We start from the raw sequence: 18376 nt of genomic DNA, 5'->3' as shown, positions 1-18376 counted from the left end.
CAGATTGGGCTGGTTGGTTGCGGACGTCCCAGAGACATTAGCTGGCCTCATTTCACGCCCGAGGGGATGGTGGGCCTGTTAACAGCCGATCCGTTATGCATGGAGGAGGTTGAGGACGTACCAGCATCACGATTCTCACGATCATGATGAACATGGTGACCGTTGTCCCTAGATCTGATTGGGATGGTATTTGCACCAGATAGACCATGTTGTATGGGCGGCGTAGTAGGAGTAATCATCGACTGAGGGGTGATCCGGTCTAAAATTCTGCGATAAGCTTGATGAACAGGAACATCACGGCGTGACGTACCTTTGTGACGTGTAGGAACTATAGTCCATTCCGCATCTTGTTCATAATACCATTTGTTCTCCTCAAATAACCAGTTTGGTCCACCGCCACTCCAAAGATGGAAGTAGCATTTAAATAGATCACAGATAAAGAAGACCTTGCGAACCAAGAAGCAACCCACAGCTTTTGAACAAACTTTGAACTGATAGACATTGCCAATGATATGAGACTTCAAAAGATTGGTAATCACCACCAGTGCATGCTGATAGAACCAGGCTGACGTTGAGATTGTCCAAACGAAAAGCAAATCTTGCGAAGGAGATCACCATAGTGAAGCCATGGGTTGAGGAGACCGGGCTTACCGAGGATTGGAAATACTTACGAACCTCACCTCTGAAATGATGGCCAAAAGAGAAATCCAGTTGATGGGCAATGGAGTTTGGGTCTAGGAAGGGATCCATTGGATGGGAAAGTGATTTTGATGGCTAGATCCGATCGATTCATGCCCAGAGCCATGGTCGCCGGTGTGAGGGTGGGTGGGTGGGAGGGGGAGCCATTAATTTACTGTGGTTGCAAATTAAATTTGCCATCTTCATGACAATTTAAATTGCCATATAAGATGTTTGACTTACCATCCCCTCCCAGCGATGGTCAGCTGGATAATTAACATCCCCATTTTCTTTTTGCTTGTCGCTAAAAGTATAGAGCGGCGGAGCTCGAGCCCGAGACGTGGCGTCGCTGATGAGGGCTTTTTAAATTGTTCAATACCTCTAGAATCTGTAGCTAATTTTTTTTTGAACATAATACAAACTTAGATGCTCACATATACATACACATACATTTAATCCCATGAACGTGTGCATGCACATCCTACCCCTATGGGCACCTCTAAGATACTGTGACAACACAACGTCTTGAGATTGACAAAGTGAGCACACCATCTTGAAGTTGACAAAGTCAGCACAACGATTTGAGTTTCACAAAGTCAGCACAGACACCTTCGTAGTCGACAAGAATGTCTGTTCTCATTGAACACACATCGTCAAAAGGCCTGAAATAAATTCAGAAAAACGTGACCACCGTGCCAAGTCTATGACAAACCCTAGGGGATTGGTTCGGTCACAAGAAACTGAACCATTTGAACTACCCTCAATTTGCTCTGTAGCTAACATTTTCTTTTTTTCGAGAGTACATCAATGATAATACCATATTTTATAGAAGGCGGCAGAAAATTTACAAGAAGTTTAAGTACTGTGCGAGACTCAAATGATACACCCACAGTCCCACACTAACACTGGCAAAACAAACAAAGACTACTCTCTCACTAAATGGTCTAGGCCCCATGCATATATGAAGGACCAACAGTGGGATCGAAAAATCTGACGCGCGGGAACAGTGACCGAAATTATGTTCGTTTCACATTGCCTGTGCACAGATGGGCCCTTTCAGTTGTTGTGAGAAAAAGAAAAGAAAAGAAAAGCCAGCGTGATCCTGTCGCCCATGCATGGACACGGCGGTAGCGGCCGTAGTAGAAGAAAGTCTAGGACTCATGCATTTTACTAGAGAGGAGTGAACCTTTCCGCTAGATAGCCAGCCGAGCACAAATCGACACGCACTCCGTCGGCGTCGCGTCGGTGACCATGGGCTTGCTGGCCGGAGACGGCTATAGCGGCGGCCTGAGCTACAACACGAGCTGCGGGAAGACCAGCGGCCTGGTGTGGAACCTGACGTCCTCCTACGCGGACCAGAGCAACGAGGCCTCCATGCTGTCCGCCACCGTCATCATGTTCCTCCTCGCCGCGCTCTTCTTCAACCTCAACCTCTTCAGCGGCCTCTCCGACACCAGCGCCATCCTCGACCCCAAGGTCCGCGTCCTGCTCTCCAAGGCGCTCTCCCTCTTCCTCCCCGTCATGTCCTACCTCTTCTCCGAGGCCAAGAACGCCGGCGGCCTCGCGTGCGGCGGCGCCGCCGCCGCGCCCGAGCTCCCGCTGCGGGCCCGGCTGATCCTCACGTGGATGCTCCTCGTCGAGCTCCTCCGCAACAAGGTGGAGGAGATCCGCATGCAGCGGGGCGACGATGGCTGGCACAGGGGCACCGTGGAGCGCGCCGGCCGCGTCGTCTGGCTCGGGAGCCTCGTCTTCTTCAACCTGCGCGGCGCCGGGCGCAAGTCCGTGCTCGGCATCCTCTGGCTCCACTGCGTGGCCAAGCTGGTGCAGAGGGTCACCTTCACCTTGGTGGGGAAGAACTCTCTGGCCTACGGGAAGAACGCACGCCTCATCATCTCCTACATGCGTGCGCCCCATGACCAGCTGGTGCAGCAGCAGCAGCATGGAGACGACGCCGACCATGGCGACGAGCTATTGAAGGGGTGTCGGTACGCGGTGATGGGAGAAGACAAGCTGGTGAATAAGCCAACCCCGGCTGGCTACAGCGTCAGAGGTGACATCACCACCGCCGAGACGACGACGACCGTCGGGAAAATCTGGCGGCTTGCAGAGGATGAGCCCTTCCTTGCCTCCGTCGACCAAGATGGGCGGCTGAGGAGGCTCTGCCTCTCCTTCGCGCTCTTCAAACTCCTTCGCCGGAGTTTCGAGCACCTGCCGCCGATGAGCGAGGCCGAGACCCGCGACTGCCGGAGCCTCATCTTCTTCCAAGGGGGCTTGTACAGCAGCAGCAAGAGGAGCAACCGGAGCCATGGCCAAGGCGAAGACGAGAAGGCAGCAGCCGCAGCAGAGGAACTGTTCCAGGTGATGAAGGACGAGACCATCTTCCTGAGCGAGTACTACCACTCCGTCGTCCCCGTGGCCCTGGCGAGCCCCTTCTTCCTGCTCGCCAACTACCTGCTCCTCCCGGCCATGGTGCTGCTCCTCTGCCTCGTCATCGTCGTCCTCTGCGGCAACGGCGACGTGCTCTTCGCCTTCCACAGCCTCAGGAGCGACAACTACAGCGTCTCCTTCGGGGTGGTCAGGATGGCGAGGTGCCTCCTGACGAGAGTCCTCAGCTCGCCGTCGGTCTTCTTCTCCACCATCGACCTCTCCATCACCTTGCTCCTCTTCCTCGTGCTGGTGTACGAGCAGGTGTGGGAGTTTGTGGTCTTCCTCTTCTCCAACTGGTTCCTCGTCTCCATGCTCCACGGGTACGCCGCCAAGCCCCACTGGCGCCGGAGCGCCGCCTTCAGCTGGGCCGTCCGCCGCATGCTGTGGGTGCGGAGCAAGATGAGCCACCCGGACATCACCATGAGGCAGTTCTCCGCGCTCAGGTCCTGCCGTCTCGGCCGCCAGCTGAGGATGGTGCCGGCCGTCTCGCTCACGCTGCCGACCATCGCCGTGCCAAGGGACGTGAAGCATTCCATCGCGGAGTACCTATCAGCGACGTCGCTGCAGGAGGAGGAGGACTACGACCCCGCCACCAGTCGTCGCGGTCTTCTCAGCAACGGTCAGCTCGCGGTCGCCGAGTACGGGGAGCTCCGCCGTGCGTGCAAGACCGAGAGCATCGCCGAGGTGATCCTCGCGTGGCACATCGCCACCTGCCTCTTCGAGGAGAAATTTCCGTCACCGTGCGCCTCGCCCTCGCGTGACATGGTCGTGGCGACGACGCTGTCCAAGTACTGCGCCTACCTGGTGGCCTTCCACCCGGAGCTACTGCCGGAAAACGAGGAGAGCACGGAGCGCGTCTTCGAGATCATGGAGGAAGATCTGAGGCGTACGGTCGGCTTCTGGCGCTACCACCTCCCGGCGGCGGTGGCGCCGCTGCTGGGCTCCGGGTACGAGCAGATCATGCGCCTGGAGGAGAAGCCGAACCTTGCCCAGGCGCTCGAGCTGGAGGAGATGTCGGCGTTGCAGAGGGGGGCCATCCTGGAGCACGCGCTGGAGAAGGAAGCCAAGTGCGGTGCCGGCGTGGAGGGGATGTGGAAGGTGCTGGCTGATCTGTGGGTGCAGCTCATGGTGTACGTGGCGCCGTCGGGGGGCGAGGAGCACGTCATGGGGCACGCCAAGGTGCTGCCGGAGGGCGGCGAGTTCGTCACCGTGCTCTGGGCGCTGGCCACGCACACCGGCATGCGTCGCGCCGCGCCGGTGGCTGTCGGCAGCATGGAACATGTTTAGGAGGGGTTATCTGCGAATTCGTTGTAGATGATGTAGGTGCTACGTTTAAGCGTTGTACGTATCAGTCAGTTGTGTAATCAGAATGATTTACCTACGTATGTGATGGAATCACCGGCTAGCGCATCCACGCTTTGGTTTGCTCTGTTTCTTGCTTGACGATTCTGACTAGGACAATGCATATGCGTTGTTACAGGGGCACATATATTGTCTCAGTTCTCTAATTTGTCTGATGAATAAATTCCCGAATCCATACTACCTTAGAAAATGAATGCTGGAAATTCTGATTCTGTCACAACCCTTCAACAATTGTGTACTCCTACTTAGATTCGGGACACAACCACTAACTGTCCTTGAGATGCATCGGATTTTAAAAAAGTAATTTCAAACTTCATAACTCCTCGGTACCAAAATAAGTGTCTCAACTTCAGCACCAAAATAAGTGAAACCACCCTTGATATGGCCTAGTGATTTCTTATTTCTATTCCTTATCTAACTTGCATGATGTGGTACACCTATGATGAAAAATATCATCACGGCTGAAAGTACATGTTTACAAAGGGAACTACCAGTGTGAATGATAAGCCAGACCAGTTTGGAGAATTATATATGATTTTTTCTTGACAAGGTAAAACAAAACCAACCTCTAAACAATAGGAGAATAAGTGTAAACAAAATTGCTTGGGGAAAAGTTCTACTTTAGTTCTAATATGTTCGATTGTACTAAGTGCATTCTATACGGTGAGTTAAATTTAGTTTAGAAGTGAGAAACTTCTAAGATATAATAATATTCATCAAAAGGTCATGGTGCCTAGTAGTATCTTCCATACATGGTGATAATATTGATGCGTCACTTTGAAGGGACAATAAGACCTTTCAAACGAGACCAATCTTGGATACATTTTGACTACTTTGAATTTTATGTATCATATTTCAGTTCTAGTTTATTTTGATTATTTCACTCATCTGAAACGACTAATTTCATTCATTTCAATTGGGAAGCATGTTTCAATTATTTTCCAAAACGGATTTCAATTGAAAACTATTTCAGTCATTTCAATAAACAGATTTTACCCACTCCAAACAAATTATTTCACTAATTTGAAAATACATATTTCACTCATTTACAAAACACATTAGATTCACCCATAGAGAACTGATTTCACTCATAAAAATATATAGATTTTAAAACAATATTTCACTCATTTCAAGAAACTAATTTCAGAAAACATATTACAGTCACTCAATTGAAATATTATATTCACTTGTTCCAAAAAAAATTTGATTTCACTCGTTACGAAAGATAGATTTCACTCATCTCACTAGTTTCAGAAAACACATAACACTCGCAATACACACACTGAAATAAGGAGTTTAACAAAAATAATATTTTAATTTAAAAACAATTTCACTCATTTAAAAAATATCATTCAAATAAAAATTATTTTACTCATTTTATAAAATTGATTTCACTCGTTTGAAAATACTAATTTCGCTCACTTCATTTGAAAAGACATGCTTGAATTATTTCACTCATTTTTGAAAACTGATTTCACTCGTTTCAAAACAAAAATTCACTAATTTTAAAAATAATTTGAAATAATCAGCTTCACATTGTGTAAATAACCCGTTTCACATTTTTGGAATAATAAGTTTCACATATTTCACACTAAAAAATGTTTCATATGCATAAAACACAAATTTCACTCATTTCAAAAAATTGGTTTCACTAATTCGAAAAATGTTTCATATGTATGAAACACAAATTCAACTTATTTCAAAAAAATGATTTCACTCCTTTGAAACGATAAAATTTAAATGTGTTTGATTGTATTCAAGATTGATCTTGTGCTAAAGGTCTTGGCACTAGAGAGTTCAAATATACATAAAGAAGTCAAAACGAAATTTGGTTTGAGAGATATAAATGTTCATAAATATAAAAAGGAAATTAAACTATATGGACTTTGTGTAGGGATAGATCACATGCATGCGTACTATTCTCTTGGTACCATCTTTGCATTCTGACACAAAGTACTGGCAATAAGACAGGCCAAATTAACGTAATGGGAGATACAAAATGGAAGCAACGTGAATACATAAAAAATACGCACACATCTCAAAACCTGTGTGTGGTGGATACTAAACCGGTAGCTAAAAAGAGCTTTGCGTACATGACAGCCCCAGCATGTCCAGAGCGCCATTCATGCAGAAGCAACGCAGTGTGTCAAGTCAAAGCTTAAGCATCATGTCTTTTGATGCAGTGAATTTCCTTTTCTGTGGCCGGGAATGTAATAAAATTGCACTTGCTCTTGCGCGGTTTGGTTCAAGGTCGTCCGAGCCCCTCTCTATCTTGGCTGATTTGCTCCTGACTTTGTAAGAGCTGGTGTCCAGCGAGGTTGCTGGGCAGCAGGTTTAATTGGAGTGTCATATTCCCGTTCTAAAAAAGGTACTCCCTCCGTAAACTAATATAAGAGCGTTTAGAATACTATAGTAGTGATCTAAACGCTCTTATATTAGTTTACAGAGGGAGTATGCACAAAGCTCTCATATTTCTCTTGGTCACTAAGCAGACATAGGGGGCGAAATTCTAGACAGAAATGACACATCTGTGAAAGATGTTGGCAGCGACTTCTACCATCAGGTGTTCTATATAGAAAAAAGGAAAAAAGAAAACCCGATATGCAATTGATCGTTGTATTTGTAGGTGTCGTAGGACCAATAGCATCAGTTACTGAGATCCTACCCCAATTGGGGTAAATTAACAATAAATAAGACAATTTTATATCACAGGTTCAGGTTGGAAGTAAGTGCTACTAAATACACCAATTGGCATGCAACTTGATAATATACATTACACCACTGATATGAATAAATTAAATGGTTTTTGCAACCAACCTACTGTTATTTGTGTGTGCCTTGCGATTTTTGTTGAATTATAATCTGCCGCTTCTATCTGCCATGCTTTTGTTAGGCGATTTTTTTTATTAGTTGGTTATGCATGCATGCATTGGCGATGGGTATGACCACGTATATGACTGAGAGACATCTGTAGCACTAGCACATAGTTTCAGAGTATTATTCTTGATGAAATGGATACATACACCAAATTTTAATGAAAATTTGCCTGTCGTTCTCAAATGCAACAAAATGTCCTTGGATCAAATGAATGATTTTGAGAAGTTCAAAAAGAAAGAAGAAGAAGAAGAAGATAAAAACAAAATGAATCACCCATTTAATTTACTTTTTTTAGGAAGACCCATTTAATTTACTACTCCGAGGGGCAGATGGCCTCGAAGACCGGCAGCCTGGGCTGGCTCCTTCGGCGAGTACACATGATGCCCCTGTTGCATGAAAACGTCTAGATTGCGTGCGTGCGTGCGTGCGTGCGTGCGTGTGAGAGAGAGAGAGAGAGAGAGAGAGAGAGAGAGAGGGAGAGGGAGAGGTAGACACACACACACACAATGGCGGAGCTATGTTGGGGCCGGGGGCAGGGGGGCGCTGCCCCCCCTCCCCCCCAAGCCTTGGCTCAATTTCTGAAGAATTCTTTTTTGGAGACTTAGATTATAATTCTTTTTAACATTTGCCCCCCTCAAACCGATGATTTGCGTACAGAGTGAGAGAGAGAAGGGGTGACCCGCCTACCCGGTCGATCGGAGTGAGAGGAAACAAGAGAGAAAGAAAGTGTGTACCGAACAGAGTGGTGCAAGAGGTCGCCCAAGCCCGCCCTATATAGGGCCCCTGCTCATCCACTGCTCAAGTCACCTTGCAGCGCACCAAGTGAACTAGTTTTTTCTTATATGGCACATTGTTTTCTTTGAATGTTGGTGATATTCTCCTCATCCAACGCCTAGGGGTTAGCGCTCGCTGGAGAAACTGGATTGCCGTGCTCCTATCGTCGGCATCCTCAGAGTGCTCTCTTAATGAGGTGCCGGGCCGGAGAATTGTCCATCGACGAGGTCTACGACAGGGTGATCCTTTGTCACCGCTTTTGTTCATCTTAGCCATCGACCCGCCGCACCGCATTCTGGAGGCTGACGTGCTGAACGGTGCCCTCGCGCCACTACCGACGTCCTGCCTAAAAGTGAGGGCTAGCCTCTACGCCGACGATGCCATTCTGTTTGTAAATCCCGTCAAGGAGGAAGTTGACACCTTGCTGGACATCCTGCACCGCTTCGGGGCGGCCACAGCCCTCTAGATCAACCTAGCCAAATCGTCTGTGGCGTCGATCCGGTGCGACGGCATCGACCTAGATGAGGTGCTCCAAAGTGTTGGGGGTCAGCGGGTTGCTTTCCCGATAAAATACCTTGAACTGCCAATCACCCTAGCCAGGCTTCAGGTTGTCCACCTACAGTTCGTCTTAGATAGGATACGAGCACGTCTCGCGGGCTGGCGGGGGTGCCTGCTATCCGCGGCCGGGCGGCGAGTGCTGGTCTACTCACCGCGATGCCGAACTTCGCCCTAACTGTCCTCCGAGCAGCGATCAAGTTCCTCAAGGAAATTGGCGAGGCAAGACGCCACTTCTTCTGGGCAGGAGATTTGGAGCTCTCCGGCGACAACTGCAAGGTGAACCGGACGCAGGAAGCGAGCAGCACCCGACGGTTCCTCCTCTTCGAGTCAGAAGCCAAAGGAGGTCACGCCAGGATCCCTCAAAAGCCAGTGGAAGCAAGATATGGCAGAGTGCCAGAAGCGGTGCTGGCGGACCCTCTGGTCCAACAGGCCATCGCGGCCGTGAGTGCTATACGGCTGGATTCTGAGAAGGTTGGGGCCGCTGCCAAAACCCTGGCGACTGTGTGTGTTCCATCCATGGCAAATGGTCAGGCCGGGACTGGGATCGACAACGACAAATCCCCTCCAGGCCAATCTTCAGCGATCACTCCGGTGTGGACTGGGAATGGGAGAGAGCCTCAGGAACCAGAACTTCCCCTGGGCTCTGATCCAATCCTCCCTGTTGGTGAGTCTCCGGCTGCAGATGTGATGAACAAGGGGTCTGTAGAGGACGTGGCTGCTGGTGAGACAATCGGCACCGCAAACAAACAACTCCCCCTCCAGGGTTTGGCCCTGTCCCGCTTTTTGTTGGGGTCGGCAAGGGGGGCGAGGCCGCGCCCCAGGAACTGGAGACGCACCAGCTACTGCATGTGCCTGAGGAAGCAGTCAGTAAGGAGGAGGATACGAAGAGGACAGTGGAGGGAAACCAGGCCTTGGAGCCGTCCGTCGATGCAACACAGTTGAAGAACAAAGGGGGCGCGTCTCTGGTGAGCAAGATGGGCAAACTGGAAGGTAGCATCGCACGGAAGGGGAGCGGGAACAAACGCAAGAAGGCGGGCCTCAAGGGCAGCGGCGGGACCTCGATCCTCCCTGGGTCGGTCCTTGGCAAGAGGGACGCCTGGGGACAGCAGGAGACAGTGGAAGCAAACTCAGCAGGGAAGGACACTGAATCTGAACAAAACAAGAAAAAGAAAGGGAAGCAGGAACCTGAAGGTATGGGTGACAATGGTAGGGAAGGTGGTTAGGAAGCTACCGAGCCCGGGCTCTCGGTCAACTGGTGCGTGCGCCTGGAAGCACCCGCCAGGAGCCATGACGATCTTAAGCTGGAACTATGAAAAATCCAGAGTGTTCTCGGTCAGGAGTGCCTATAGGCTGGCGGTATCCATCCAAAACCAAGCTAGCTCCCCAGCCTCCAGCTCCACAAATGAGGTTGATGATCGTAGCATCTGGGACATCATTTGGAAGGCAAAGGTTCCTCAAAGGTTAAGGTTTTTGGATGGAGAGTGGCTACTAGCACCTTGGCCACAAAAAAGAACAAATGGAAGCGCACCCTGGAAGTGAATGGCACATGTAATATATGCGGGAACGGAGAGGAAGATGAATTTCACGCTGTCATCTCGTGTACAAAGAGTAAGGCGCTGGGACATGAAATGAGAGCGGCCTGGGAATTACGTAGTGAGGAACAGTTCAGAAACACGGGCGCTGATTGGCTCCAGAATCTACTCAGCTCATGCAACCCAAAGACTAGAACAAAAATCTTACTGCTGCTGTGGCGATGTTGGTTTCTTCGGGATGATTGCATCCATAACACAGGGAAGGAGCTGATCAGCCGATCCGTTATTTTCTTAAAACAGTACGAGGAGGAGCTAACCCGCGGAGTCTCGGGAGAAGAGACCGATACAAAGGGCAAACAAACGGAATTGCAGTCTGGGCATGCACTGGCTGGCCGGAATCCTTTATTCCCTTTGCCCGCAGTGATGGACGGACAGGGGGAGAGAGCCACTGAGATACCTATGGCCAATCATTGGAGGCCCCCAGTGGCGGGAACTGTCAAACTAAACACGGACGCATCATTCATAGCTGACAGCGGCGACTCCCATTCGGGAGCAATCGCGCGGGACCATAGGGGTTTTGTCCTCTTCTCGCTGTCCAAACGATGCGTGCGATGCATGTCCGCTATGGAAGCTGAAGCGCAGGCCCTTCTGACGGGGCTGCGGCACCTGTCCGCTCTTTATAGGGGTCCAATGGTTGCGGAAACGGACTGCATGAACCTTGTGAATGAACTGAGGCCGGGAACTAGTAATTTATCTGCCTGCTACCCGGTACTCGTTGATATCAAGGAGGAGCTCGGAAAGTTTGCTGCCGCTCAGGTCCTATACGCCAGCAGGAATCAAAACAAAGTGGCTCATCTATTGGCGGGCCATGCTAGGAAAAAGGAGGAGATGTATTTGGCGGCGGGTGTTCCGGATGATCTGAACGCAGCGCTAGCTGCCGACCTCGTGTTGGCTGAAGAATAGCTTATTGTACTCTTTCCCTCAAAAAAAAAAGAAATTGGCAAATACGTCAAAACATGAAACGAATGGATGCGGCTGACGACTCCATGGCCTCACGAGCATTTTATCACCCACCCTACACAAGAGAGACACACTCCACAATCTCGCAACCTTCCCGATAAGTGTTTTTCGAGTGAAACTCCATATGAAATTTGAGCGAAACTCCTCGAACAGTGAAATACGTGCATGCGCAGGGAGGTTTACAAACTTACAACACATCATCAGCTCATTGATGCACTCGTCAAGTTGATGTATTTGCAAACTTCTACAACGTGTTGATTCGTTGTTTGAGTGCTATGCATGGAATATACGTTTCCTGTGATCATTTACTTCACCCGTGTCTGGTTTTGTAAGCTGCAATGTACTATGCTCATCAACAAGTTATGGAGTCAATTGCAAGAAACCACCACATTTGTGGCTAGGTTTGCAGAAAACCACCAACTCGTTAATCCGTTGCAAAAAACACCGCAAAATCACTTAAGTCGTTGCAAAAAGCACTGATCGGGTGATTTAGCCCGTTTGATCGCTTTCTGACAAGTGGGGCCTGGCTGTCAAGAGCTGACTTGGCAAAACATTGACAAACACACCCCCTAGATCTTTTAAAAAGTGCAATCAGCCCCCTCGGTGTGGACGACCTCAGCGCACTGGCCCTGCTGTCCGGTAGGCACGGCGGCGCCCTCGTCGGCGTCGGAAAAAGCAATCAGGCCCTTGGCCGCCTCACCCCACGCGCAGCAGGCCATCCCTGAGCTCGGGCTCGAGGTTGTCGCCCGGCGTCCAGGACGTCGCCTTGCCCATCTCCGGCACCGGGAGCCGCCGTCGGGAGGCTAGCTACGATGCACTCCGGCAAGGACCTGCTGCTAAGCGGAGTTGGAGAAGGAGACGGGGCGACGGGGCGAGGTGCTGGCGGCGGCCCGCGGCGGCTGGTGGTCTTGGCCGGCGGAGGCCCACGGCAGCTGGTGGTCTTGGCCGGTGGAGGCCCTGGTGGTCTTGACTGACAGAGGCCCCCGGCGGCAAGAACGCGAGCTGCTGCATGCGCTGCTCAGGGGCCCCGCCGCCGGCAACCACTGGTCCCGCCACCGGCAGACCTGCTCAGGACGCCGCCCGTCCTTTCCTCCCGAGACCTTCTCTCTCTCTCACTTCTACAGGTCGTGCCGCCGGAGCACGCTGCACAATCCGCCCCCAAATCCTCACTGCCTCGCCGCTCTTCAGCTGTCCGCCGCCGGATCGAGCTCCGCCGCCGCAGAAAACCGTCAGATCTGGCGGGCGTCATCGACCTCGGGCCGGCCCTGCATCCGCCTCGTCCGCCTGAGGGGCGCCTCGCAACCCACCTGCGCCAACCAGCCTCCGGCAGCGACGGGAGCCAGTGGGGGCGGCGCGGCGACGGGAGCCGGTGGCGGCGCCGGAGCCGGTGGGAGCAGATGGAGCAACGCACGGGGATTGGGAGGAGGGGTTTGATTGCTTTTCATTTTTAGATACAGGGTGTGTATGATATTTGGTTGCCAAGTCAGCACCTTACAACTCGGTCCTATCTGTCAGAAAGCGATCAAACGGGCTAAATCACCCAATCAGTGCTTTTTGCAACGACTTAAGTGATTTTGCGGTGTTTTTTGCAACGGATTAACGAGTTGGTGGTTTTCTGCAAACCTAGCCACAAATGTGGTGGTTTCTTGCAATTGACTCACAAGTTATGATGTTGTGGAACGTTTGAGACTTGATGTGCTCGTGTTGCTCATTTTCTAGCACCGGAGAGTACATGGTTGTTCTGAGCTAATTGCGGTTGGCTGGCTGGACGACGGGACGGTGACCACAGCGGGCAAAATTACTCCGCTCTATTGTGCGTTGTGCTGGAGCAGCTCACGGGGACAGGGCTGGGACCTGGGATCCCCGCGGGCAAAACCCCGGCTCGACAACGGATCAGGATCACATGGCAATACCCGGCCTCGTTTCACCCCGTTACCATCTTGAGTTCCTGACTTCTGCGCATGCACCATACAAAGTCCATATCCATATTGACAGCTTCTAGCTAGGAGTTTATTGTCCATAGCGACCAGCAGTGGGAAGTAAGAAAAGAACCGCTATGCTTAGAGCTCATAGACGTACAATACCATTATCAAGAGACTCCTTACATAGGAGGCATCAATTGGTCTTCCTGTTTCTTTTTTATGGATGAAAGTAAGAAAAGAACCGCTATGCTTAGAGCTCATAGACGTACAATACCATTATCAAGAGACGCCTTACACAGGAGGCATCAACTGGTCTTCCTGTTTCTTTTTTATGTACATATCAACAGAATTGTTCCGATAAAACACATTACAGGAAACAAACCCCAAGCTATATAGCTTAATATACGTATATAATAAAGATACTGACAATGGACAATCTGAAAACACTTCAGAAGATCAAGGAATTGGCCCACACTCAACATTTTCATTAATAATTTTTTTAGATACATTTTGTTGAGGGTTTGTTTTGAGATAAAAAATTTGAGACAATGTTTTGAATTTTTTTTGAGGAAGATGTTTTGAGATAAATGAGAAGGGAGAAAAGTAGTAGTCTTTTTTTTGAGAATCAGAAAAGTAGTAGTTAGGTTTCGTCAAGGCCCAAAATCAGTGAAAGCCCATCCACCCGACTCCTTTGTTTTCCCTTCTACATTTATTCCATTGATTTCTTCAATTTGTTTGCATATATGACATACCGGAGTTTCTCCAAAAAAAAATGACATATCGGAGGAATTCCCTATTTATCGCTCTCTACATCGTACTGTCGTCGTCGATTCGCACAGGCAAGTCGACCTATCGAGCAATAGGGCCGACCCATGTATAGCAGTACACGCAGCATTCTAGTAAACCGTTTTCGGAACCTTCTAGATCGTCACCAGTTGGTATTTACCGGTTTTGGGAACCTTCTAGAAGGTTCCTGAACCGGGTTTTCCTTTTTCCAATTTATTTTTCTTCTTTGGTTTCCTTTTCTTTTTCATTTTTCAGTTTCAGTTTCTATTTTTTTCATGTTATTTTTCTTTTCCAAAATTTCTTCAGAAATTTCAAGAAATTCATGCTTTCCAAAAAAATCATGAAATTCAAAATAATGTTCCTTTTTAAAAATTTGTTCATTTTCAAAATTTTGGTCATGTTTTTTTTTTGTTTGGGAGTTTCAGAAAACATTATCATTTTCAAGAAATGCTCCCGTTTTAATTTGTTTTGCATTTTTTAATTTTGTTCGTGAGCTTCAGAAATGTTTCCGTTTTTCGAGTGAAACTCCATATGAAATTTGAGCGAAACTCCTCGAACAGGGAAGTACGTGCATGCCCAGGAGGGCACTGGCGGAGCTTCTGCAAGGCCGATTGGGCCGTGGCCCGCCCAGGTATGGAGCAAAAAACAAATTATATACTACTGCAGCCCACAGCGCTGACGGACAGCATACAGAGAAGGCACACAGCAGACTCGTACGCATACGATTCACAGCGATGCAGGCTCAGGGTTCGACCGTGACAGCCACCTCATAGCGCAGTAGGAAGCACACATCAGCCGCCGGCCACCGGAGCACCGCACACATCAGTGTCCCACGGACGGACAGCCAACCGGCACACATCTATTCAGCCGACCCATGCGACCCAGGCACCCAACTAGCTAGCTTTTTCTCTCAATCCATCAGAATGATTCTAAAAAAAAAGCCAGCTTCTTCTCTGAATTCATCAAAATCACTACTGATGGAATCCCTGCAAGGTAAATCGATTTGAATGATTCTCAATTTTATTCCCCTAAATTCAACAGAGGCCATTGTTTGTTAAATCATCCCCTAAATCCCCTAAATTCGACCCCAATAAGCATAATTAATCCACTGAAGATCAGTTCTTTACACTTCACAAGTTCACAACAGATGTCACTTTTACAGTTTACAAGTTCACAACAAAAGTAGTGTTGTTGTTTACTGTCTAACAGTGCACTCAATTATAGTTTACTGCCAATTTGGTAGCGCTGTTTGGTATACTTTGGTAGCTTTAATATATACATGGTTCAGAATTTGAAAACATTTGCATTCTCTGGCCCGCCCAACTTTTCTTTTGTAGCTCCGCCACTGCAGGAGGGCTTACAAACTTAGAACACATCATCAGCTCATTGATGCACTCGTCAAGTTGATGTATTTGCAAACTTCTACAAAGTGTTGATTCGTGTTGTTTGAGTCCTATGCATGGAATATACGTTTCTGTGATCATTTACTTCATTCGTGTCTGATTTTTACGCTGCAATGTACTATGCTCATCAGCACGTTATGATGTTGTGGAATGTTACGCTCCCGCACGGTCAAGAAGATATTTAAGATGGACTCAAGTGGAGAAGTGATCTACATGAAATAGTTCCATATTGTCGATATGAACATCTTTAAAGTTTGGGCCATCGCCATCCGATCTCATCTCAAGGGCCGAAACTATGCTCAAAGTACTAAAATTTTGTGTTCAGAGTATTGTTTGGCCAATTAAGCCTCCAAGACGGCCTCATATGAGAAAAGCTTATACATGGATTGTTTTCGTCTCGTCGAAGCGATCGATTTCGATATAAAGATCGTCCCGTCGCTGATAGGCTTGGCCCGAAGTGGAGTGTAGCGAAGTCTGAAGTTAGCCCATGTGGGCCGCCCTCATCACAGACGCCTGGGGGTGCGGGCGAGGGGAGGGGGGCACGCCCCCCCCCCCCCTCCCCGTTGTACGGGTCAGTATTGACCTAGATCATGTGTGTTATATATATCCTTTGTAAGCCGCCGCACGAGGTAAGTTGATCTGTTATAAATCCTCGGTGTTTTCAACCTCCCCCGATATAGTGAAGATTTGTTGGCTGGCGTCTGTGGTTGGTTCCGGTCTCCTAGTTTACTTGCATGCGTGTTGCAATGGTGTATGCTACATATTCTAGTGACCCAACACTAATTATGTCTGACATAACTAAAATTAGATTTGTAACAAACTGAGCTGGCAGCGTGCGTTTCGATTGGGATACTGTTGTGTAATATTACGTTAGACCCATGTAATTCCAGTAAATTTTACAAGATAATAAAATGGTCATCAAGTTTAGTAGTAGTTTTCTTACAGTATCTCTGTAGCCTATGGAAAAAGAATTTAACCCCTTTTATGGAAATGGTCTTTGTGCATAAAAGAATAGAGCTGTGGAAATGGAAAAAGAATTTTGCATCAAACACCCTAAAGCTTTTGTTTTCTTACAAACAAGGCCAATTATTTTGCACCGAACACCCCAAAGCTTTTGTTTTCTTACAAATAAGGCCAAATTTTTGACAAGTTGGGGTATTTCAGCAGCATAACAGGTGGGGAGGTTTTTATTCACACACGAGGGAAACACCGCATGCCATGACAACCACTCCTACATTTAATTATCCCACCACTGTCACTCCTTTACACCGTGATAGCGACATGATAAAAATTGCAGTATCGCATCCGCTCGTGTTATGAATTTTGGATTGACATCCAATAACGCCTTTAGCAAGCTTCGAAAGCCTCATCAGCATCCAATGTCCGTTGCCCTAGACAGACAACTTTATTGCTCCTCCTTATGATGCAACCGAAGACCTTTCTCTCCCCACGCTGACATAGCGCAGCACCCTCTTGTCTTGCCTTACAACCAAACTAGAATAGCAGGCTCTCCCTCTCGAGGTTCATTTACACATAAGTAGCCAAAATAACTATGGATTGTTAATGATACAAAGTCAAATTATAGATATTGTTCTTTTGTTATTCCACACAACATCTCAGTGGGGGTAAAAAACCACATATTATCGGGAACCATATCGAGATTGAAGTTATATTTCCAAATTCTTTCAAGAGAAAAAGAACACTACATAGGGACATGATGATTGTACTCTACAGAGGGACAATTTCAGACAACTGGCAAATAAATGGAGGACATGACATTCCAGATTAACACAAACCCACGACATCCTAATAAATCATCAAAAGAAATCATGACAATCTTACTCTATAGAGGGACGTTTTCCATGCCTACACTTATACAAAGGCCTATGCAATTGCAGAAACTTGATGGAAATTTTTGTCATGGCAACTTGTACTACTTACACATGTATGTATAGAGCATGCTACTAGTAGTTGGTTTTGTAGTTTACACTTCACACATTAAATTACATCCAAGGAGATGATGATGATGATACCGGTCATTTAACTAATTAACTTTATAAAATGTAGACCAACAGAATAACACATTTGTGTAGTTCTGCTCATCAAATGCCTCATCCCCTTGTCGTTTCAGGTCAGACTTTCTTTTTCTTGTGTTAAGAACATCATCATTGTGAGAAAATTCAAAAGTCAGATGTGTGAAACAATAATATAGTAACTTATTGAGCATTTAAGACGAGTCAAAGGGCATGCCAAACATTTTTATTAAGCAGCTAGCTATCTTGGCATTATACCACACTGTCAAAGCAACAGAAGAAAGCTTATTAAGCAATACAGAAGATTAAAAATAGAAAAGATAGGAGAATGTACTGGTGTTTGTTAAAGGGGTGACACAAAATGTTGTAACAATCCCACCAAACAAATACACAATGACGTTGGTTGTCTAGAGTGCAGTTTGGTACCGTCAAGATAGGCCAAGGTAGTATCCTATATTTTGGTGTGTATCCGACCGCACAAAGAAACAAATGAAACAAGAAAGATTAACCAGTTTGTGTGGAAAGCAACTGGAAGTAGTCAAATAGATCACGCTACATTGACTACTCGCTGAACCGATTATGTGGAGTGATAAATCCTATCTTTTCCCACCTATCCTCAAGTCATTGTCAAGGCCAACTAGCACTACTGTGCTCTGTTGTTCACCCAACAATTCAAACACATTCATATAGACCCCTCTCTCCAAAGGATATACCTAAAATTTGAACTCCGAATGTAATTATTAGATACCGGTGTTCTTCCTGTTTTGTCTAGTCGCTGTTAAATTAAATTCTATACACCCGCACAGTCCAAGGACACCGACCAAGCCAAGTATCATCAAATGTAGGCGCTTCCAGAACCTATCTTTTTTCTAAGCTTGTATGTAGTGGATTAAACATTTTTATGGGCTTCCTGCTTGCTTAATTATTTCTTTTTCTGCTGCTAGTTGGTTTATGTGGGAATCCATTCCACCTTAGTTGGTTTAAACAAATACCTAATAACACGG

General features: G+C 47.6%; 2 protein-coding genes across 2 annotated transcripts; both read left to right on the top strand.

Moving 5' to 3' along the window:
- The first annotated feature begins 1490 nt into the window (after positions 1-1490).
- LOC109761558 (uncharacterized) lies at positions 1491-4661 on the top strand. Its single transcript, XM_020320378.4, has one exon. The coding sequence runs from the start codon at positions 1930-1932 to the stop codon at positions 4390-4392; it is 2463 nt and encodes an 820-aa protein (XP_020175967.1). The 5' UTR covers positions 1491-1929; the 3' UTR covers positions 4393-4661.
- Positions 4662-10631: 5970 nt separating this feature from the next.
- LOC109761518 (uncharacterized) lies at positions 10632-11171 on the top strand. Its single transcript, XM_020320340.1, has one exon. It carries the CDS (start codon positions 10632-10634, stop codon positions 11169-11171), a length of 540 nt encoding a protein of 179 aa, XP_020175929.1.
- The last annotated feature ends 7205 nt before the right edge of the window (positions 11172-18376 follow it).

This window comes from Aegilops tauschii, chromosome 7 (genome assembly GCF_002575655.3).
Source record: "Aegilops tauschii subsp. strangulata cultivar AL8/78 chromosome 7, Aet v6.0, whole genome shotgun sequence".
Taxonomy (NCBI): domain Eukaryota; kingdom Viridiplantae; phylum Streptophyta; class Magnoliopsida; order Poales; family Poaceae; genus Aegilops; species Aegilops tauschii.
This window is presented reverse-complemented; position numbering and strand designations above follow the sequence as displayed.